The sequence below is a fragment of the Acomys minous genome (assembly GCF_964271855.1).
Source record: "Acomys minous genome assembly, chromosome: 14".
NCBI classification, from domain to species: domain Eukaryota; kingdom Metazoa; phylum Chordata; class Mammalia; order Rodentia; family Muridae; genus Acomys; species Acomys minous.
Window position 1 is genome coordinate 90,138,520 of NC_140496.1, and position 24,256 is coordinate 90,162,775.

Below are 24,256 nucleotides of genomic sequence, written 5' to 3' on the forward strand. Positions count from 1 at the left end.
ACAGGCTCTATAGCTCCTCTTAATTGTGATATCCCAAAGAGGTTAAGTCACACACAAAGAAAAATTCTTTTAGGGAAATCTAACAAATAATTAGTTTCAGATTTATTTTTACCATAAAGAATTGGGCAGATGTTTTTACTTCATCAGATTCTTAGGTTACTTTGAGCTACAGACCCAGCGCTTATTACTTGAAAACTGGACCAGTCCTGTTCCCTGTCCATCTAACTGTACAACACAGTAGAACAAGCCTGCCCTGAATGATGGGTTTTATCTCTCACAATTTGCTAGGCTTAAGAAAACTATTAAGTACGTAAACCTATGAAAAGTAACTAAACTGTACCTTGCGCTGGTTTTGAAAGTTTTGTCCAACAATGTATTTTCTTTTCTTAGAAAACAGAAGCTTGTTTGTTCGTTTGTTGTTTTGTTTCAGTTTGGTTTGGTTTGGTTTTTTTGTTTTTGTTTTGTTTTTGTTGTTGTTGTTTTTGTTTTTGAGACAGCGTTTCTCTGTTTAGCTCTGGCAGTCCTGGAACTTTCTCTGTAAACAAGGCTGGCCTCAAACTCATATCCGCCTGCCTCTGCCTCCTGAGTGGTGGGACTAAAGGTGTGCACTACCACACCTCGATAGACACATTTTAAAAGACATTTAAAGTCACCTATATTAAAAATGTGGAGAGTATGGGGCTGGAGAGATGGCTCAACAGTTCAGAGCATTGGCTGTTCTTCCAGAAGACTCAGGTTTGATTGTTGATTGGTGCCCAATCAACATGGCAGCTCCAGTTGCCTGAATCTGCAGTACCAGGAGATCCTGAGGTCCTCTTCTGGCTTCTTTGAGTACTGCATGCATGTGATGCACAGACTTACATGCAGGGAAAACAGCCATGCACATAAAAGAATACTTTTTTAAAATGTAGAGCACAGGAAATGTCTGTAAGAAAGCCCTTCTGTGTGGTTATATGCCCCCCAAAACAGGATTTCTCTGTGTAGCCTTGGCTATCATGGACTCGCTTTGTAGACAGGCTACCCTGGAACTCACAGAGATCCTCCCTGAGAGCTGGGACTACAGGTATGCACACTGCACCCACCTTGGTTATATGCTTTAGCTTGGTGGCATTAGACAAACGCTTGTGTAGTGATGGGTTTACAAGTCCTCGCTGGAGTTGTTCTTTCCTTGTGTCTTTCAGGGTCTACAGTTTTTAACATCTTCAGAGGCATGTTGGAGGTGGTAATTGGTGTGGCAACTGGATCTTTTCTTGGGTTTTTTATTCAGTACTTTCCAAGCAATGACCAGGTAAAAGAACTAATCTGAGAAAATCATGCTGGAAATTGTCAATGGAAGAACCTTCTAGAACACCTTCCTCAAAGATGGATGTGTAAGACATATTTGAGGAAATGGTCCCCACTTTTAAATTGAAGATTGCAGGACATAGTTGAGGAAACGGTCCCTGTTTTTAAATAGTTGGTTACTTTTTTGGTGCTGCACTTGAGACTGAGGAGAGCTGTCCTAGTGCTGCTCTGTAAATATTATATACATTTCAAATTTCATTGTAACTCTATCAGTTACAAAATAACAAGATATGCAAGTTTTGGGGAGTTGTGTAGTATTCGGCTAAATCAAGATTTGTGGTGGCTTTTTGTACCCAGTTTAGTATCAAAATACTTTAAATCTCAATGCTGTTGTGTCAGGGTGTGATAGCACATGCCTTTAATCCCAGCACTCAGGAGGCAGAGACAGATGGATTGCTGTAAGTTTGAGGCCAGCCTGGTCTACAAAGCGAGTCCAGAATAGCCAAGGCTAACACAGAAAGACCCTGTCTCAAAATACCAAAAACCAAACCAAACTAAACCAAAACCAAAATAATCTCAGTGCTGTCAAACAGGTAAGACTTGCAGTATCTCATTATAATATGGTAAAACATCATTCAAGATCAAAGTTTTTTCTTTTTCTTTTTTTAAACGATTTTATTTTATTTATTATGTTTACAACATCCTGCCTGCATGAGTTCCTGACCACCAAAAGAGGATGCCAGATCTCATTATAGATGGTTGTGAGCCAACATGTGGTTGCTGGGAATTGAACTCAGGACCTTTGGAAGAGCAGCCAGTGAGCCATCTCTCCAGCCCCAAAGTTTTTTCTTAAGGAGAAGCAAAAGTTTATTTCCCTTGACTCTCTTAATTCTTGTAACATTAAAAAAAAGCAGATGGAAATATTATCTTTTTAAAGATTTATTTATTATATATACAGTGTACATTAGATCACATTATAGATGGTTGTGAGCCACCATGTGGTTGCTGGGAATTGAATTCAGGACCTCTGGAAGAGCAGTAAATGCTCTTAACTGCTGACCATCTCTCCAACCCCAAAATGTTATCTTTATAAAGTATATTATTTGGACATTTGAGAAGATTGATAATTGCGTTGGGAATCTAACTAAAGAAAGTGTTACTTGCAGAACATTCTTGTTTTTGTCTAAATCCTAGGTATAGGAAATCAATTGTTTAAAATCCTTTATTTGAAATAGTTGAGCTAATCGACTTTTTTTTCTTCTAGGGTAACGTGGTGTGGAAGCGGGCCTTTCTGGTTCTGGGTTTTGCTGTGTTAGCTGTGTTCAGCAGTGTTTATTTCGGTTTTCCAGGGTCAGGAGGGCTGTGCACACTGGTCATGGCCTTCCTTGCAGGCATGAGGTGGGCTGACAAGAAGGTAAACTTCATTGTAATTTCTTTCTCCTCCTCCTCCTCCTCCTCCTCCTTCCCTTCCTCCTCCTCCTCTTCTTCTTGGTTTTTAGAGACAGGGTTTGTCTGTGTAACAGAGCCTTGGGTGTCGTGGACTTATTTTGTAGACTAGGCTGGCCTAGGCCTTGAACTCACAGAGATCTGCCCACTTTTGCCTCCCAAGTGTTGGGATGAAAAGCTTGTGCCACCATGCCCAGATAAAAGATTTGAACATTGGATCTTCAAATTGAAGGTCTGATATCTTACCAATTGAGCTATTCAGGGTTTTGTTTTGTTTTTTCACTGTAATTTCATCTGCTCATGACTCTTTTTTGATAAAAGCTCTTTCTTTTCTGCTCTTTCTTAATGTTACATTAACAAAATCTTTCATCACAAAAGCTATTTCTACTCATACAGAAAAGTATGCCCAGTGTCTATATGCATATGCCTTTTGCCCATATATACCAATCAATGACTTAATGTCTTCGCTTAAAATACACTGTGGTCACATGATCATGACCGCTTCCTATTCCTTCATAGATGCAGTACATCACACTAGATGGCTAGACTACATTTGGTTTTTTGACACAGGGTTTCTCTGTGTGACCTGGTGGTCTTAGAACTTGCTTTGTAGACCAGGCTAGCCTCAAGCTCAGAGATCCTCTTACCTCTGCTCCTCAAGTGCTGGGATAAGAGGCATGCACCAGCCCTGCCCAGCACCAGTTTTTACCAATACATGTTCCTTTGTTATACTTCTATGTTACAATAGTCCTTGCTTCAACAAACCCGTCCATGTACTATATTTCTTAGGCTCTAACACATTATCAATTCTAAAAGCCACTCTTATTTGCATGCTACTAAGAAAAACACTGACAAATTATGATATAAAGTCTTACCTTAAAAATGTTTTTAAGAAACATCTTTTTTAAAAAAATACTGTGTTTTTCTACTGTTCTCCATAGGATAAATCTCTAAAACTAGAATTGCCCTAGGAAGGGGTAAGCTGTGTATACATTTGGTCACATCAACTTGCTTGTACAGAACATATATTTGGTAGTATCAGCTTGCCCTTTAACAGGCTCAGCCAGTTTCTGCCTTGAGAAGTTTTGGCTTCTTTAAAAACACAGAAATGGTATGAGAATATGTTTTTGTCTTAATCCCAGGTATGAGATATAGGGCTGCTTCAGTTTGTCCACAGCAGCTGATTGTGATTTGCCCTGTGCTCTAGCAGGGCTGTGATTTTGCCAGCTGGCAGGTAGTTTTTGCAAGTGTATGACATTTGGAATTCTGGGAACTCTTGGGGGGGGGGTGCATGAATGCTAGAGTGTTGAAAGGAGCTGCAGCAGCTGCTCCTCCTCCTGCTGCTGCTGCTGCTGCTGCTGCTGCTGACTGCTGTGGTGGTAGTTTGTCAAATGGTTATGTGCAGAGAAAAGAAATTGAATAGCCTGATGGTGAAGATCAATCTTGGCCCAAAGAACTTGAGGGCCCTAATCAGCAGGAAGAGGTCTGATGATAGCGATGCCCTCTTTGCTCTCTATTCTTTTTCCATTCCTACCTGGTGTTAAGGGGCTGGAAGGGTGGAATAAGGACAGAGAAGGCGCAAGAGAGCAAGGAACCCATGAAGCAGAAAATGCCGGCCACAAGTTCATTCCTAGTAGTGTTTTGTGAGAGGATCAGTTTCTGATATCCTGGCGTGTTTTACTAATCTGATAGGTGAAACGTGTGGCCTGCTCTGATCTAATTTATTTCTACATGTGTGAATTCAGTCAGCATTTCACATGACTACTAGGCAGTAGACAACTGTCTTTTCATACTTTGTATGTATGATACTCTAAAACTGACTTTCAGCTGGGAGTGGCAGTGCACACCCAGAATCCCAGCACTTGGGAGGCAGAGGCAGGCGGATCTCTGTGAGTTCGAGGCCAGCCTGGTCTACAAAGGGAGTCCAGGACAGCTAAGGATACAAAGAGAAACCCTATCTTGAAAAAAAAAAACCTAAGATTTAAAAAAACCTGACTTTCCAGAAGACTAAGAATGTTGGGCGTCTCAGAGTGTGTTGATGACAGTAGCTGCTTTCTATTTGTCCATTTTTATTTTGTGCATGTGTAAGTGCCCACACATGGAGGCCAGAGGTTATGTCTTTTGCCTTCCTTTATCATTCTCCACCTTGTTTTGAGTAGGGACTCTCACTGAGTCGAGAACTCAGTGCTGTAGGCAGACCATCTGGCCAGGCAGCTCCAGGAATCTGCCTGCTCTACCTCCATGCCCAACACTGAGGCTGTGGTTACTGACCCTGGCTTTTATATGGACACTGGAAAGCTGAACACAGGTCTTCATGCTTGCACAGCGAGCACTCTACTCACTGAGCCCTCTCCTCATCCCTAATATATAAACATCTCAAGGTTTGATATATTACAAACTTCCATCTGGACTTGTATTTCTTCCTTGTTCATAGTGTAATATAGTCTATGAGCTTACATTTCTCTCACTAATCCCAACCCTACAAGTTACTGGGTGTATGACCTTGTAGTAATTAATTCTTTCCTTTACCATGTAGGTCCCAGGCATAAAACTCAGGTCATCAAGCTTGGTGGCAAGTGTCCTTACCCTCTGAGCCATCTTGCTAGATCTGGCTTTGATCTTAGACAGTTTGAAAATAAAAAGTAGGGCCTAGGGGCTGGAGAGATAGATGGCTCACAGGTTAAGAGCTTTGACTGCTGTTCCAAAGGTTCTGAGTTCAATTCCCAGCAACCACATGGTGACTCACAACCATCTATAATGAGATCTGGTGCCCTCTTCTGGTGTGCAGGCAGAGCACAGTATGCATAATAAATAAATAAAAATCTTGAAGAAAAAAAAAAGGACCTAGAACCTAGTGCACACACCTATAATCCCAGCAGTCTGTGAGTTTGAGGCCAGCCTGGTCTACAAAGGGAGTCCAGGACAGCAAAGGCTACACAGAGAAACCCTGTCTTGAAAAACCAAATAATAATAATGATAATAATAATAATAATAATAATAATAATAATAATAATAATAATAATAATACTTTCACAGAGGAAACTCATTACTTCTTCCTCTTTCAATGATGTTGCTTATTGAATTATATTAGCATATTTTCTTTAACTGTTTAGTCACAGTAACAAAACATTAAGCAACATAAAATTGCTAGCCTTGTAATTTTATTTTCCTTTTGAGGCACAGGGTATCACATATCACATTCTGGCCTCACACTCACTATGTAGTTAAGGCTGGTCTTGAACTCCCAATCTTCCTATATCACAGAGCTGTTTGGCTGGGTTGGCAGCATTTGACTAGGTTGGCTAGCTAGCCACTAAGCTCTGGGGATCCATCTGCCTCTGATTTCTTATTTGTGGATCTCCAATTCTTATCCCAAAGCAAATAATTCAATTTTTGGTAATTATAGCTCCACATAATAGATTTTTCTTTGTTTCTCTTTTAGTCAGAGGTGGAAAAGATAATTGCAGTGACCTGGGATGTTTTCCAGCCCCTCCTTTTTGGCCTGATTGGAGCAGAGGTATCTATTTCATCTCTCAGACCAGAAACTGTTGGTAAGAATTTCTCAGTGGTTCCTGTGCTAAAAGTGTTCTTCCAAATCCTGATCTGGAATATTTTCAGTATGTATTTATTTACCATTATTAACTATGACCTAAGTCTTCTAAGAGGTTAGAAAATCAAGTGTTAACAGCCCCTGCCAATGCAAAGATGATGTTCAAATCAAGACTTGAATTGTGGGAGAGGGTTTCGAGACAGGGTTTCTCTGTGTATCCCTCGCTGTCCTGGACTCTCTTTGTAGACCAGGCTGGCCTCAAACTCACAGAGAGATCCACCTGCCTCTGCCTCTGGAGTGCTGGGATTACAGGCATATGCCACCGCACCCTGCCAAGACCTAAATTTTAAAGGTGCTAGTTAGTTCTGCAATGTATTCCCACGAGATGGAAATGTTTGATTTTTATCCTACATTCAGACAGCATCATATTAACATTGTCTTGATTGACAGCACTGCACTTGCAATTGGTTAATTTGTAAATATTGTTCCTCTCCTAACATGCCAGTATTGTTTCATATCAGGAATTCTATTCCTTGCCACCCCTACTGAATTACAAATACTTCCCCCACATTCTTATTCATCTCAGAAAGTGTGTATGTATAGGTGTAGTGTCTGTGCCTGTGCCTGTGCATCTGCCTGTGAACACGGATGCATGCACACACCAAGCCACATGCGTGGAGGTTCAGGCTCAGTTCTTGATTACCATCTTGCTGAAGTAGACTCTTTCATGTTTCTGCCACTGTGCTGCACATCCCAGGCAAGCTGGCCTGAAAGCTTCTGAGCCAAAAGCATCTCTGCCTCTCATCTGAGGAATGCTGGGATTATAGATGTGTGCCAAAGCATCCAGACTTTTTGAGGGGGCTTGGGGTGGGGAGAAAGGACTTATTTATTTGGCTTATACTTCTTTTTTGTTTTATTTTATTATTTTTTTAAATTTGCTCACTTTATATCCCTCCTTTCCCCCTCCCTCATAACTTTCCAGTCCTACCCTACCTACCCTATACCCTCTCCCTCTCTCCCCTACTCCTCAGAAAGAGGGAGCCCTTCTCCCCTATCATCTGACCTCAGCCTATCAAGTCTCATGTGGACTGCCTGCATCCTCTTCTGTAGCCTGGTAAGGCTGCCCTGTCAGGAGGATGGGCACCAGAGTCCATGTCAGAAGTAGTCCCTACTTCCCATATTATGGGACGACAAGGAGGCTGTGCTGCCTATCGACTACATCTGACCAGGGGGTCCGCACCCCTTCCTCTGCCTGGATTTGTTGACTCCATTGGTCTCTTCGTGGAGCCCCTGTCCTGTCTAGGTCCTTTTATGCCCCCAACTCTTCCATAAGACTCTTTGCACTCTTCCCCAAAGACTAGCTGTGAGTCTCAGCATCTTCTTCGATCCTCTGCTGGGTTGAGTAATTCAGAGGACCTCTATGGTAGGCTCCCGTCATGTTCCTTCTCTTCAACTGCCTCAGGTGTCTATTCTATTTGTCCTTCTGAGTGAGAATGAAGCATCCTCCCTAGGGTCCTCCTTGTTATTTTCATTTTAGGTCTTTGTATTGTAGTGAGGTTATCCTGTATTATATGGCTAATATCTGCTTACAAATGAGTATATACCTCAAGACTCAGCGATACCGCTCTAGGGCATATACCCAAAAGATGCTCTATCACACATTTGCTCAACTATATTCATAGCAGCTTTATTCATAATAGCCAGAACTGGAAAACAACCTAGATGTTTATCAATTGAAGACTGCATAAAGACTGTAGTTACACAGTGGAATACTACTCAGCTATTAAAAACAAGAACATCTTGAAATTTGCAGGCAAATTGATGGAACTAGATAGGATCGTCTTGAGTGAGGTAACCCAGACCCAGAAGGACACGCATGGCATCCAGCTTTTAAAGCACGTTCCAAGGATTGAACTTGGGACATCAGCCTTGAGAGATTAGCTCTTTAATACCATCTCCCTGGTCCTCTTTTATGTTGTTTAATATTTACATCTATAGTTTTCTTGACAAGTTTCTATGGTCACATTTCTTAAAAGGAGTTCATTCTTTCTGATACATACCAAACATAGGTAATATTTAATCATGTTACAGCAAGTGAAATAAGACAGTCACAGAGTGCAAGTGCTGTATCATCATTTCACTTGTATGATCACGATGTAATTGTATCACTGCACTTATATGAGGCACACTCACAAAGGCATAAGTAGAACCATGGTTTCCAGGCCTGGGGTACAGGGAAATAGGAACTTGCTGTTTAACGGGTATACAATTTAAATTTTGTAAATGAAAATGTTCTGGGGTTTGGTCACACAATAGCATGAATATACTTAATGCTACTGACCCATACATTTAAGAGTGGTAAAGATGGAGGGTCAGCGAGATGGCTCAGCAGCTACAGGTGATTGCCACCCAAGCCAGGAAACCTGAGTTTGATGCCCAGAATCTACATAAAAGTAGAAGGAGAGCACCAACTCCACAAGGTCGTCTTCTGTGTATCTGACCTCTCACACTGCAGCACACACACAGACAGATCTAGAGATTAGTAAAGGTGGCAATGTTAATATTAAAATTCAAAGAAACTGAAAGTACGGACAGATGATAGATGCTTTCTCCATTTTACTTACAGCCTCACCTGCCACACTGCCTCCTCTTCCCACCTTTGAACTTCTCAAAACCAGAGCAGCCTTGCAGTCCATATCCGCCCCATCCTCCATCTCAGTCCTTATCCATCCGGCTTCTCCTCCATCACACAGCCAGTGGTACTCATCAAGACTACCTAGGAAAATCTAGTCTTTACTCTCATCCACATTTGTTGTTACTGTCACTTTGAAACATTCCTCCACTGAATTCTACCGTTTTCCACAGCCTTTGAGTCTCCATTTACACTCTACATAGCTTACATACTGGATTTAATCTAATTTTCCTCCCAATAACCCTTGTACTGTGCTTCTCACCAAAATCTCCCATCTCTCCTTTCCACACTGCTGACATCAATTATAAACAGTACAAATCAACTTGTTTGTATCTTGCACTTCAGACAGCGGATGCTTTTGAAACATCTACCAGTCCAGGCAACTGCTGTTCTTTTTTTTTTTTTTTTTCAGTTTAAACCTTATATTTCTTTTTTTTTTTTAATACATTTTTATTAATTTATACATATTACATCTCAGTTGTTAGCCCATCCCATGTATCCTCCCATCCCTCCCTTCCTCCCACTTCCCCCCCCTACTCCCCTCCCCTATGTCTGTGTCTGAGGGGGATCTCCTCCCCCTGAATATGCTCATACGGTATCAAGTCTCTCCTTGGTGACCTATTATCTTTCCTCTGAGTGCCACCAGGCATCTCCATCCAAGGGACATGATCAAATATGGGGCACCAGAGTTTGTGTGAGAGTTAGATCTTCTTCTCCACTCAACAGTGGAGAATGTCCATCGGCTAGTCCGGGTAGGGGTTCAAAGTTTTTACTGCCTATTTTTTCCTTGGCTGTTGCCACAGTTTGCGGAGGACCCCAGGGCCCAGACTCGCCTGTAGTTTTCCAGGACCCACTGGATCCTTCCATTTCCTCTTTCTCCCAGGCTTCTCACACCTAAAGTTTCAATAGGATGTCCTCCCCTCTTACCCATTATTCTGGTAGGTACAGTTTTTCATGGGGACGTACACACCCATCAGAATGGCTAAGATCAATAACTCAACTGACACCTCATGCTGGCGAGGGTGTGGAGAAAGAGGAACACTCCTGCATTGCTGGTGGGAATGCAAACTAGTACAACCACTTTGGAAAGCTATCTGGTGCTTTCTCAGAAAAATGGGAATAGGGCTTCCTCAAGACCCAGCTATTCCACTCCTTGGAATATACCCAGAGGATGTACTACCACACAACAGGGACATATGCTCAACCATGTTCATAGCTGCCTTATTCATAATAGCCAGAACTTGGAAACAAACTACGTGTCCCTCAACAGAAGAATGGATAAAGAAACTGTGGTACATTTACACTATGGAATACTACTCAGCTATTAAAAACAAAGAATTTCCAAAATTTGTGGACAAATGGATTGAACTAGAAATTGTCATAATGAGTGAGTTCACACAGAAGCAAAAAGAGCTAAATGGTATATACTCACTTATATCGAGACACTAGCAACTGCTGTTCTAAAGAAGGCCATGGCACCTTCTTATAGGTGTATTGGAGGGGAGGAAGGCAGCAGGGTCTCTCTGTAGTCCTGGCTGTCCTGGACTTGATTTGTACACTAGGCTGGCCTTGAACTCACAGAGATCTGCCTGCCTCGGCCTCCCAGAGTGCTGAGATTACAAGCATGTGCCACCAGGCCTGGCTATAGGTGTACTTTTTAAATGCAACTTTATTTTTGTTCTTATATCTACCACCCTCTCTACCTCAATCCTTACCAACACCCTAACACCAGGTAAGGGAGACAGATGGTTAGCATTGAGTTCCTTGGACAAGTACACTCTTCATCTCATTAGAATATCCCCGACTTCTTCTTGTCTCATTTCTCTTGACCACTTGACAAGCCAACAGGAGCAGGAGCAGGACCAGGAGCAGAAGGAGCAGGAGGAGGAGGGAGAGCAGGAGGAGGAGCAGGAGGAAGAGGAACAGGAGCAGGGGGAGCAGAAGGAGGAGGAGCAGGAGGAAGAGGAGCAGGAGGAAGAGGAGCAGGAGGACAGGAGGAGGGAGAGCAGGAGGAGAGGGAAGAGCAGGAGGAAGTGGAACAGGAGCAGGAGGAGAAGCAGGAGCAGGAGGTAGAGAAGCAGGAATCAGCAGGAGGAACAGTCACACTTCCTCTCTTGGGGCTCCGTAATTACGCTGTCTTCAGCTGGCAGAATAACATCCCTGCCAGAGCACACACAAGGCAAACAGTCTGCTGCTGTGGACAGTCTGAAGCAGCCCCGTGTTGCAGCCCTGGGATTAGAGCAAAAACATGTTTACATAACATAACTGGGTTTTTTTTAAAGATACCAAAATTCTCATGACACCTTCATCCATCAGGACATACATCGGATTTGCAGCGCAGCCTCTCATACCGTGTACACGCTGATCTTGAGCAAGACTTTCACCTTCCTGAACTTCAGACAGTCTCCAGCAGTGTGACTGGACCTTTCTTTCCACAGTAGTTCGTAAATAGCTCCAATAATAATCTTAGTCTTATACTCGGCGAAGAATTCACGGCTACTTTAATGAAATTGTTTTTCCTCATCTATATCTATCTACTGGTTTCTTTGTACTTGACTGAACTATACCACATATAAAAAGCAGATTTTCATTTCTGACATCTTCAAAGTTTGGGGCTTATCAAAGTATATATTTGATATACCTACCACCTCATTTAAAGCTTAAATCATTAAAAAGATGTTTAAGTTGTTTTATTCTATATGTTCTGTCTACATGGACACATGTGAACCATATATGTGCCTGGTATCCACAGTGTTCAGAAGAGGGCACTGGAGATCCTGGAACTGGAGTTTCAGATAGTTGTGACCATCATGTGTGTAATGGGAACTGAACCCGGGCCCTGTAAGAATAACAACTGCTCTTAACTGTTAAGCTATCTCTTGAGCCTTGCCTTGTATCACTTAACACCCTCATGCTAAATGAGTGGTTCTCAACCTTCCTGATGCTTCAACCCTTAATATAGTTCTTCATGTGGTGGTGACCCCCCAACCATAAACTTATTTTCATTGCTATTTTATAACTGTAATGTTGCTTCTGTTTTGAATCATAATAAATCTCTGATATGCAAGAAATCTAATATGCGACACCTGTGAAAAGATTGTTCAACCTCTACAAGGCTCCTGACACACAGGTTGAAAACCACTGTTAATGAACACATGGAGGAAAATGTGGATCTTCCTCAAAAGAGTATAGTGCCGTGTGCACTCGGTGTAGGATGTACTGACATTGGATTGATGGATCTCAAAGTATGAGGGAGGCAGAAGCTTCAACACCTAATTTAAATTTCCTTTGTAAGAATTCAAATATGTTTGATTAAATTCTGGTTTTACAAAGGGAAGATTTTAAAAGAATGGCACAATTGATCTCATTCATTTCTTTATCAATTATGTGCAACCGTCTCTGTATTTAATGTTTTAAGATTATTCCTGTTAATAGTATTTTGAAATGTAATTTCTCCTAGCATCCCATTGTTTCTAAAACATGAACATTTCTTTCAGGCCTTTGTGTTGCAACCCTTGGCATTGCTGTGGTGATTAGAATTCTGACTACTTTCCTGATGGTGTGTTTTGCTGGTTTTAACATAAAGGAAAAGATATTTATTTCTTTTGCATGGCTTCCAAAGGCCACAGTCCAGGTAGGTAATGATCAATAGAAAGGCATATCATTTTAGCTGTTACCACTGTGTGACACCTTAAAATATCGAGTACGAAGAGTCATCCACATTTGGAGGAAGTAAACAGTTGATAAATGATGGAAATTTGTGAGTGAATTCAGGGTTAAATAGTTGGGTTTGTGAAGAGTTCGCACTAATCTACTCTCAACGTTTAATTTGTGATGGTTCTTTTAGATGCCTTTGTGTCACCAGAGTGAAGGTTAAAAAAAAAAAATTCGAAAGCTTCCTACATGACTAGAAAGCAGTGGTGACCAGAGAGGAGCTGAACTTTTATCATGGAAAACACTTAAGTCACCTAAAAAAGAGCCATCTTAACCCTTCTTATCACAGACCTCCCAAGAAGAGAGGGAGAAGAAGGGAGGGAGGGAGGGAGGGAGGGAGGGAGGGAGGGAGGGAGGGAGGAGGAATGGAGGGGGGGGCAGGCAAGCAGAAAGTGATGAGCAAGCCTGGCTTATCTTAATGTTTGGAAATTCTTCAATAGTCACATGATTGATGATGATAAATTACATTTGTCCAGATCTTTATATATAATGAAAGAGTAATTGAAAAGAAATTCAAGGGTTTTTGGGGGGTCTTTTTGGTTGTTTTGTTTTGTTTTGTTTTGTTTTGTTTTGTTTTTGAGGCTGGGTTTCTCTTTGCAGTGCTGGTTGTCCTGGAACCCTCCCTGTAGATCTGGCTGGCCTTGAACCCAGAAGTGTGTGCCACTAAGCCCAGCCTGTAAAGGAATTTAGAAATGCTTTACAGTGATGACCCTTTACCCACGGTTTCACTCATGGGTGGATTCTGACACCCATGGACTAAAAATGTTAAATGGAAAGTTACAGAACTAGACATTATGTTTTAGAATTCATGCTGTCTTGGGCCACAGTGAGCACTGCACTGGCCTGCTCCGTCTTTCTTGGAATGCCATAGGATGAAAATGTGTCTTTGTCCAGCATGTCTACCTTATAGACACTGCTAAACATTTTAAACTAAGATCGGTCTTAGCTATCACATCGACTGCTGGAATATCTTAGTGCTATGCCCTGGTGACCCTTCTTTTACTTAATAATAGTGCCAAAGGGCAGAGTTCTAATTATAGCGGTCTGTGTGTGGCAAAGATAAGCCATGAGGCCTTTTCTCTAAGGTTAAGTGGTAAAAGTTATTGACATAATAAGGTCAAAACATCGTATATGAAAAATGTGGTGCTATTCATGTTTTGATTGGTCTCCTGGGGACCTTGTAAGTATCACTCATAGTTAGAGTAACACTTTTCTATTGATTTCCTACATGAGTTGCTGATATTGACTCCTCACACCTAACTCACAGCTAAACATTATGACAGTATCTCAGTCACTTTACATCCTAAAACACAAGTGATAAAGAAAGTACATATAGGTAATGGTTTGATAATGTTGAACATGCATCTATCAGGATATCTGGAAATGCCTATTAAATTAGAATTGTATAGGTGATGATTTCTCACAAATATTATGGATCAATGATTGTATTATTTATTTTCAAACTAATTGCATAATATAAGTCAAGCATCCTATAGCCTACTTTGCAGTTATTCGCATATGCAGACTTTTACCATCATGCAATGACAGTCAGATATGATGTTAACTTATGGAGACCATGAGGATTCATATATGCTGTGGTTACATTCTAGGCTTAATATGGCTGTGGGCTGGGGGTCTATTCATTTCAGAGACATTTTGTGGTTTTTTTTTCAATCAGACTTTCAAAAGTATCTCTAAGGCAGACAGTGAAGAATAGTGTAGCAGTACAATAAATGAAATAATTTCTCTGACATAGTAGCTACAGCCTCTACACTCTACTAGTACTAGTAACATCTGTAGGTAAATATCAAAATCACTGACTTCGTCTTGGTTGGGTTTTTTTTTCTTTTACTGTTAATTGAAGGTTGATACTGTTTCACAATGAAAGCAATTTTTAAAATAATGAGAAATTACATATGTAAGATGTGTTGAGTACTGTATGTCTTACAGAGGCAAACACAAAGTCACTGCTCAATAACCTTGGGGATAGAGTTCAAAGACCCCTTATGGATACCAAATCTGCAGAGACTCAAGATATTATATAACAGGCTTGTTGTTTGCTCATATCTTAAGCAGATCTCCTCTATTCTTTCAATCATCTCTTAACTACTTGTCATAGCTAATATGATGGAAATAGTACTTGCATTATTTTGTGAGTAATGATGAGGAAAATTCTGCACATGTACATACAGATGCAAATTTCTGTGGTATTTCTGAGCTGCAGTTAGTTAAATTTACAAATAAATAACAGCTATAGAATGACTGCATTATCTTATATGGGATTTTAGGGGTTTTTTTCTGTTGTTACTGCAAAAAAAAAAGGAGGCTTATATATGTGTGTATATGTATACAAATGTGTGTGTGTGTGTGTGTGTGTGTGTGTGTGTGTGTGTGTGTAGTTCTTAATACTCTGGTCTTTGATTTGTCATAAGAAATATATTTTTTAAAAGAAATATATTTTTCAAAGAAATATATTTTAAATCAGTTTATCATGCATGCATACTCTAAAACATACATATACATGTATACAAGACAAAGAACTGGAAGAGAAATAAGTATTGCAATGAAACAAGTGGTGCTTTTGCCAAGAGTTCATAAAATGTTCAATTACTTATTACACAGGATAACCCATAATAACAAAGAGCCTAACAAACAACAAAGGAGCCAAGTGAGTTAGACTTTCTTCTCTTTCTTTGCAGTGGCCTAGCATGGACATTCCAGAGCTGACAGGGGGATGTCCCTCTGAATATGTGCCTCTTATGCATAGTTCAACTTGTGCTGCCATGTCTTCCAGTGGGGACGGGGGAGGCACACGTGTCCATTCTGTATTGGGTAACAATCCATGTCAGCGTCTCACCACCCTGATCACTCAGCAGTCAGAACACAGATACACAGATAATCTAGTTGCAAAGTCCTGCAGGATGTCTGATCCTATTGTGAACTCCCGAGATTGTGAACTAGAAAATTCTGTGTCTTGTTTGGTGTGGTTGAGCCCTAACACACGCCTTTAATGCAAGAAATTTCTGTTTATTGGAAACAGGTGATTATGGTGTGGCTCAGCCCTAGCACACACCTTTAATGAAAGAGCTTTCTGTACACAGAACTGAGTAAAGTTAACCCTAGGTCAAGAGGTGAAGCAAGTTATCAGATGGGGATAAAACAGAAAGGAGGGACTTTGAGTTAAAAGGTATTTAAGACAGCGTGGAGAAGAAGAAAGAACTTTTGGCTTTTTCCTTTGGGACATGAGCAGAGCAGGAAGGTTAGCTGGTGCTTTCTCTGCCTCTCTGAACTAGCGGGTTTTCATCCCTGCATCTGGCTCCTGAGTCTTCATTGGTAAAAATCAAATGATCTGGGACTTTTCTCTCTTTATGACAACAGAAAAGAGAATGAAAACATGAGGTTTCTATTTTGTCAGCAATGTAACCAGCTGAAACCCAGGAGTTGTGGTGCAGACAAGAGAAGGTGCATGCAGAAGACACCCGTGGGCAACTGTAATTGTGTGACTCATATATGTTTTCTCTCTAATTTTATTATCTTAGAAGCAAACATTGTTATTCTCCTTGGTATAAGCAGTTAACAGATGGATTAATGTATATATTTTCCCTATGTAAACTAATAATATTGCATTTGGCCTCTAAAACAAAATGATAGTGTTCATAATACATTCCAATGGATACAAATTAAATAAAACACTTCACCAACTCCTGGAAAGAGTTCACCAAGTAACTAATAAATGTAACATAATTTTGAAGGTCTACCACTTCTATGTTTGAGACTTTTTGAGAATTAGTATACACTCCAGAGAAAATATACTGACTTACAGTTTCATCCTCTTCTAATAAATATAACCACACTTTATCTATTAAAGTAATAAGAACAGGTAACAAACTTGATCTTAGCCAAAAGACTGATATGGGATCAGCGTTTTCTTTATTAAAGCAAATTCTTAAAGTTAAAACATAAAACAAACAGTAACTCCCATCTTTTGCAAGAGAAATTTATCATGTACAACAACATTTGTTTTTTCCTAATATTTTGAGGTGTACAGACCTTATAGTACACAACCAATGTGTACTTTTGGCATAAGGAAATGTTACTCTCCAGATAAGGAGGCAGACTGTGTGGGTAACCAAACCAACTGCAGTACACTTTGAAAGAAGACTGAGTTGAACTGGCTGAGCAAAAGGAAAAGCAACTTGTTTTCTCAAATAATAAAAATAAGTGACTTTTAAAACATGTGCTTGTCTTTCCTTGTGCTTAAACGTCCACAGGCTGCCATTGGGTCTGTGGCCCTGGACACAGCACGCTCACATGGGGAGAAGCAGTTGGAGGACTACGGAATGGATGTGCTGACAGTAGCATTTTTGGCCATCCTCATCACAGCACCCATCGGAAGCCTACTGATTGGTTTGCTGGGTCCCAGGCTTCTTCAGAAATTTGAACATCAAAATGAGGCAGAAGTTCAAGAAGAGACTTCTGCACACATTCAGAGGTAAGAAAAATGCCAACCGTAGTGGCCAGAAAACTGTTTGCAGAAGCTGACTGTATCAGGAAGTCGATAATGTTGAGGGCCCAGATGTATTAGCACCAAGCACAGTTCAGGGTTAATAAACAAAGGAAAGAGCAAGGCCTGCAGACTCTGCAGCTTCCCAGAGCTTGCTCCTGGTCACTGGCCACTAGCCTTGAGTTGATTCTTACTTTGGGTACCAAAATGCATTCTCTCATCAGTTTCTGTTTTCACGCCCCTTCTGCCCTGCCCTGTTCCCATCCTGCCTGTCTTTCTGCCTTTCTATGAAGTGTTGAAATTTATTGGCTTTACTGACACTTTAAAGTAGATGAAGAAACTTCATGGACACTTGCCAAAGACCAGTGAAAAATCACACACACACACACACACACACACACACACACACACACACACACAGTGGAAGAAGCAAACCTCTAACAACTTAATTTTTCCCCTACAGCTTATATATCCCAGCAAAATCTTTGAAGCAGTATGAAAATTACAATGTGGTTATATTCAACTTTTCTTCAAGTAAATGATTATAATAAATACACATAAGAAACCCAGCATGTTCCCAATACCTTACATGATTAAATGTTTTATGTAATACAGGTGAAAACAAACTATTCCCAAGAACCCACATATATTCATATCTAAACAACTTGTTACAAACTTAATGAAATGTAAGTAAGCAAGCAAGATATTTCTCATCCAGTCTCTCTTACTGGCATGCTGCAATTCACAGCTACAAAGAAAGGAGCCATCATTTTATTATTTATCTTAAAAAGTAATCCTATAAAAATCTTAAAAGAATCACAAATCTAAACTTTTATATATGAAAAAACAATCAGCCATTTCTAATTTGAAACTTCAGGGTACACACCTACTCATTAACAATTTTTTTATTAAATCATATCAGGATGCCAAGGACAAAAGTGGGTACAAGCACATCACCCTCATCACCAGCCCAGCTGAAAGGCACGTTGGCTGGTACTAACTAGTTGGGCTCCACTGTTCTTCTCTGACCTCAAAAAAATCCTCCACTCAATTATCAAGAGTGAGCCTTTCTGAACTTTAAACTGTTCCCCCCAAATTTTCTACATCAGAGCCGCTAACATAAACATCTTAATCTAACTTTATTAACAGTCTACATCTCCAAAATCGTTTCTAAGAGTGGTGAGTGAATCATTAATCTGCTCCAGCAGCAATACTTGGACAAGATCAATCACTAATACTGTAAGTGCCAATGTCACTGCCCAGTGAGGGGCTGGAGGCCCCTTAGAGTTTTCATACAACTCATGAATTAGGAGGGATGTGATGACCTGAGGGCAACAAAAAGAGGGAAACTCCAAGACCCCGTGACAGGGCGAAGTCCTTGGGGCTGTGCCTCTATGAGGTACATTCATGGTGGCTGTGCTAACTGGTGGGCCATGCTCCATGTGTTCTACAGCTGTTTGCACTGCCCTGGACAGACACTTGTCTCTAACCCTTTCAGATGTTAAAAGACAAGAAAGAAGCACAGACAGACATTTGGGGGGGAGGGGCATGGCAGGACAAAGGCAGGTAAGAGTGTGGGATGGAGGTCATGCATGGTAGTTCACATATGTAATGCCAGCACTCTAGAAACGGATTCAGGAAGATGTCTGTGAGTTCAAGGCCCACCTGGACTACATTCTGAGTTCCAGACCAGCTGTGGATATTCTCAAAACAAAAACAAAAACAAAAACAAAAAAAAAAACACACAAGCACAGAACAGAACTCTTCATCACCTAGCTGCCGACCCAGAGGCTCACTTTAGTCTTCCTCCCCCATAAGTACCCTGAGGCAGTCTCTTCAGTTGTTTCTTTTTTTCAAATATTTTATTTAATTTTAATTTATGTGCATTGGTGTGAGAGTGTCAGATCTTAGAGTTACAGACAGTTGTGAACTGCCATGTGGGTGCCGGGAATTGAACCCAGGTCTTTTGGAAGAGCAGGCAGTGCTCTTAACCACTGAGCCATCTCTCCAGTCCCCTTCAGTTGTTTCTTTCTTATGTCTCATATCTTTGGGTCCCTCTAGGTCTCCAGGTGACAGGATTAATTTTCAACTTCTTGTTTGGAGCAGGGGCAAGTGGGGGGCTTTGAGACAGGGGTTCTCTGTGTAATAGTCTTGGGTGTCCTGGAACTCTCTTTGTAGACCAGGCTGGCCTCGAACTCACAGCGATCTGCCTGCCTCTGCCTCTTGAGTGCTGGGAGGCAATTGCCAACTTCTTGCCAGCCTCACATAGGTGATAGTAACCGGGACACTATATACAGCTCTAATGAGGAAAAGCTAAAGTACTTAACAGCAAATAGAATTTTACTTCTTTCTTTCTCTTGAAACTGGCTGGTTGGTGTAAGACATGGTCACCCTGCTCATGAGCCCTCTGTGAGACTCATCTCTCTGTCCCCACTCTGCTAAGGACAGTGGTTAGAGGTAGATCTGCACTGTTGTCCTGTCAGACACGAGGAAGCAGGAGGAAAGTTGGCAAGTGTGTTATTTATATTCTTTTGAGACAAGGTCTCAGTATATAGTTCAAGCTGGCCTTGAACTTGTGATCCTCCCCATCCAGGCTCTGGAGCACTGGGATTATGGGTGTGTACCACTGCATGAAGTGTACATTGGTTTTTTAGGAAATTAATGGAAATTGGACTTTATCAACTATAAGGAGATTGAAAAGAGTCTCTGGCTCACCTACTGGTAAATCCACAAGGAATAAAAGACCTGGAGGCCAGAGCTGCCATTGCATTGAGTGCTACTGCAATAGGAGGCTTGCCAGTAATCAAAGTGGAGAGCACAGACAGCCTAGATTCCCAAATACACCCCCACAGCTTTAACTATTCTCCCCAGGACCCACTTCCTATAGACTCTGCCGCTCCCAGCAGTGCTGCAGGCTGAGGACCAGCCCTTCAGTATACGTGCCTTTGGGGATCATTTTTAAATCTAAGCCAAATAGATCTTTAATGATGAATTTAAGGAGGGGCAGGGCCAGCAAGGCAGGTCAGGAGGTAAAGATGCTTGCTCTCGAGCCTGACCATCTGCATAGATGCTGGATCCAATATGGCAGAAGATAAGAACCATTCCACCAAGTTGTCCTTCGACTTCCATTGTGGCATGCAAGCGCATGTGAGCACACGCACCCACAATAAATGACAGAAAAATATGTTAAGCACAATATAATAATCAACAAAGCACTTGTCCATCTAATAGGTGTCTGCTTCCAATAATAGTTGTTTTCATCTATTTTAGGAAGCCTGGGGATTCTGGTACAGAAGCCTGACGGACATGTTCACCATCCCACCTTCAATCAAGACGGCTCTATTTCCCTGTGTTTTAGATGGAAACTTCCCCATGAAATTTCATATGCAAAAAAAAAAAATTAAAAAGTTTTATACTGCCAGCAGTCAGTCGGGTGTTCACTTGCTGAGAGAGCTTGGAGGGTGAGCTACTTTAGAAAATGAGAGAAAGTAATTTGAACAAATGAAACAGTCATCATTTTCTTAAAACCTTTACACATTTCTTCTAATAATATTAAAAACTTTTCATATCCATTTTTTAATTTTTATTTTTATTTATTTATTTATTTTGGTTTTACGAGACAGGGTTTCTCTGTGTAGCCCTGACTGTCTTGGAACTCTCTTTGTAGACCAGGCTGGCCTCAAACTCACAGGGATCTGCCTGCCTCTGCCTCCTGAGTGCTGGGAAACTTTTCATGTCTAAAAGCAATGATTTTCTTTAAAAATTGGAACTCTGCTGTACTTTCATGAGCATACAGTGCAGTAGGTTTTTTCTTTTTTAATCTATATGAAATTGAAGTACAAGTAAGCTGGTCTAAGGGGAAAAGAGGGACCAGTGGGGGAAGGGCACAAAGAGGAAGAGTAATGAGGAGTGGGCACATACCAATGTACATACACAGGAAAAAAGTTTAAATCAAACTTTTTTTTTAAATGCTTGAACTTTAATAAAACCTGATAACGTAAAAAGAATGAGAAAAGTAGGAGATGCCGGGACTTAAAGTAAGAGACGCTGCTGCTGCTGCTTAGCTGAGAGAGAACAAAGCACAGCTATGTTCCCGATTACAAATTTCAATTTAGTGTAATACAAATCAGAAGCTCAGAGAGGGAGGGGGGGAGGGAGGGAGAGAGAAAGGAGAGAGAGGGAGGGAGGGAGAGAGAGAGAGAGAGAGAGAGAGAGTTTTCCTGGTGATGTAGAAGAGTGGAGTGTGGTGTGATACATATGTGAGTATAGGAGAAGAGGCCAGGTGTTTATGCCTGGTCCAGGTGTAGTTTGCTAATCATGTGTGTTACTGCTACTTAGAATTGTTTTCGCCTTCTTTTTGTTTTAGTCCTCAATGTTTTGGCAGGCTTAACACGCCCAAAATGCCAAGAATTATCTGATATGTACACTAGACAATATTATCCCTGTTCATAGCACTTCAGCCATGAAGACCAGATTTGCCGACAACCCACTGAGATCTCTGGTCTCTGCCTCCTGAGTGCTGAGATTAAATGCTTGTACCACCATGCCTGGAGGAGCTGTGGCTTTTTGACTTGCCAGGCATCAGCTTTTTGTCTTGCTCCGGACTCTGATGAGATTATTTTTCCCCACCAAAACATTAATGGCAGGAAGCTGCCCTTTCTTTAGCTTCCCAGAAAAAAAACATCAGCATTACCCAGCAGACACCATGGAACAGGTCCACTCCCCCTGAAATGGACACCTCTCTTGACATGTACTGCTGCTGCACAGTCCTCTCCCTGATGCTGGCTTACTGTTTCTCCCCAAGTCCTCAGTGAAGAGTTTCATTTCAGCAGACGCCCACGTGTGTTGTCTTCTCTGAGCCAAGCAGGCAGAGGGACGGGAGATAAAATTGTGAACCGTATACTGTTTCCACACTATAGGAGTTCAGAATGCAACTCTGGAGCCAGAATATACCTAGTAAAGAAGTTAGGACCTCAGCATCCAAGCTGCTCTAAGGATGTAGGCTGAGTGACTAACGGACATTGTGTGTGTCCTAGCATAAGCAGGTTTTATAATGAGGGCCCCAGAAACTGCATTTCAGCATTTTTGGAGCATCCACAGAAGGCAGCATAGAATAGGTTGGGTAGTATTAGTGACCCAGGCCTGAGTCCCGGGTCTTACCTGAAAATCTGCTGTGTGAAAATGGAAGTTGGCACACGTCTTCTTCTCATATGTGTTCTTGTCCTTCCAGAACTACAGTCTAGAAAGTAGGTGACTTACCTGAGGCTTCAAAAACAGTGTGGGAGGCCAAGGCCACCTCCCTGCTGTTCTTCTCTGTTGGTAAGGCTCTGGGTTCAATCCCCAGCTCTGCAATGAATAAACAAAGTCCCCCTGCCCCCAACAACACACAGATTAAATTAAAGGTTGATTTCATTTTATATTTATCACCATCATCATCATCATCATCATCATCATCATCATCATCATCAGGGTGGTTTGTTGTTTGACAGAGCTTCTCTGTGTAGCCCTGGCTGTCCTGAAACTCACTCTATAGACCAGGCTGTCCTTGAACTCACAGAGACCCACCTGCCTCTGCTTCCTGAGTGCTGGGATTAAAGGCATGCACCACAACTGCCTGCCTGGTTTGTTTTTAAAGAGTGCTTTATTGAGTAGGTTGCATGGATACGGAGAGTTAGGCAGGGACTGGAGCATAGCCAAGTGTACTGTTAGGCTTCGCAGATACTGGCTGTGTGGTTTCAGTAAAGCTGGCTAACTTCTGTAGATTTTAGTTTCCTCACTTGGATGTTAAAGAAACAGGGTTTGGGAGGTTTCTAGACATGTCCCCAATTTTTATTATCCTATTGACCTGGTAGAAACTTGGAAAAACATTGTTTCAGGGTATTTCCCTCAGTTTAAATTTTTTCTGTCTCTAATAACCAATATCTCAAGCAGATTATTAATACCCCGCTTGAACTTTCTCTAGGACAAAAAAAGTCTAGTATTTAAATTTTAAAAATTTCTATGAACAAAATAAAAAATATAACTAATTCATTTAGCTGCCTTTGTTGAGAAATGGTGCACTTTAGTTAGTTTTATGAGTATCTGAACCTAGTTTATTGAATACCAATTTTTTAGTATATCATTCCCTTTAATGAAAACCCCTAAACTGTTCTATACGATTTTTTTTCTTCCATAATCTGAAGGATGCAGAATTATCTTTCTAAACAGCTATTATTACACAGATCTTTCAGGACCAGTGGTCTTTATGAAGCAATTATTAAGCATTCTTTTGGTGTTGAGTGAAGGACCACTCAACATTTTAAAACAGGAGGTTGTACTGGCTTAGTTTGCAAAATATATTTATTTCTAAATGTGCCAATAATATGGTTACTGAATTGCAGCTGGGTGGTTATCTTTTCACACTGAGAATATGCTGTGCTCTGTGGCCACTTAATTCAACTTTAAGTTTTTCTTGATAGTCACAATGATTTTTCATGCAGGTTTGTTAGCCCCACAGATAGGGAGCCCTTTCACAGCGATTTTTATGAATTCTACACACTATCGTTCACAGGTAGGAGTTACATTGCCTGTGACACCTTCTTTGTGTAGTGTAGGGGGAGGAAGAAACTTCCTCACTGCCCAAGCTGGGGGCGGGCAGCCTCATATGGACCCCATGGGTAAGAAGAGAGTGTATGTGGATTCCAGAAAGGAGGAGGGGGCTATTTGGCAAGACAAAGCTGTAAGCACCCCCTGTGAAAAGCTACTCATCCCAGCACATTCTTCTTTCAAAGTAGTCTTTCCTGCTTCTCTGTGTCACCTGTCACTCACCCGTGCTGCTCCTGGTTGGCCTTTATTATCTCACTCTCTTCCCAATTTTTAACTTATAAAAAAATCTTCTGAGACTTGGCAAACCAGGTGATCAAAGGCATTCAAATTATTTTCCAAGGGAGAGATATTGTGCCCTGAGTAGAATCTTAAGAGTGTCTCTATGAGAAAGAACTATGGAATCTGATGGCTGATTTTATGACCCTTCAAAGGTGTTTGTTTTGTTTTGGGTTTTGAGTTTTTGGTTTTGTTTTTTGTTGTT

General features: G+C 41.1%; 1 protein-coding gene across 6 annotated transcripts in view; it reads left to right on the top strand.

Annotated features, from left to right (window-relative positions):
• The window catches only part of SLC9B2 (solute carrier family 9 member B2), a 44,736-nt gene extending 24,044 nt beyond the window's left edge, over positions 1-20,692 (top strand). For 5 of the 6 annotated variants that reach the window (XM_084755913.1, XM_084755911.1, XM_084755914.1 and 2 more), the window contains exons 8-13: positions 1,182-1,288; positions 2,549-2,698; positions 6,173-6,281; positions 12,470-12,606; positions 16,958-17,178; positions 20,461-20,692. In XM_084755913.1, coding sequence (XP_084612039.1) covers positions 1,182-1,288; positions 2,549-2,698; positions 6,173-6,281; positions 12,470-12,606; positions 16,958-17,178; positions 20,461-20,491 — 755 coding nt within the window. In that variant the 3' untranslated portion in view covers positions 20,492-20,692. The remainder of the gene's footprint in view (positions 1-1,181; positions 1,289-2,548; positions 2,699-6,172; positions 6,282-12,469; positions 12,607-16,957; positions 17,179-20,460) is intronic. The other variant, XM_084755915.1, reaches the window with a different exon arrangement.
• The last annotated feature ends 3,564 nt before the right edge of the window (positions 20,693-24,256 follow it).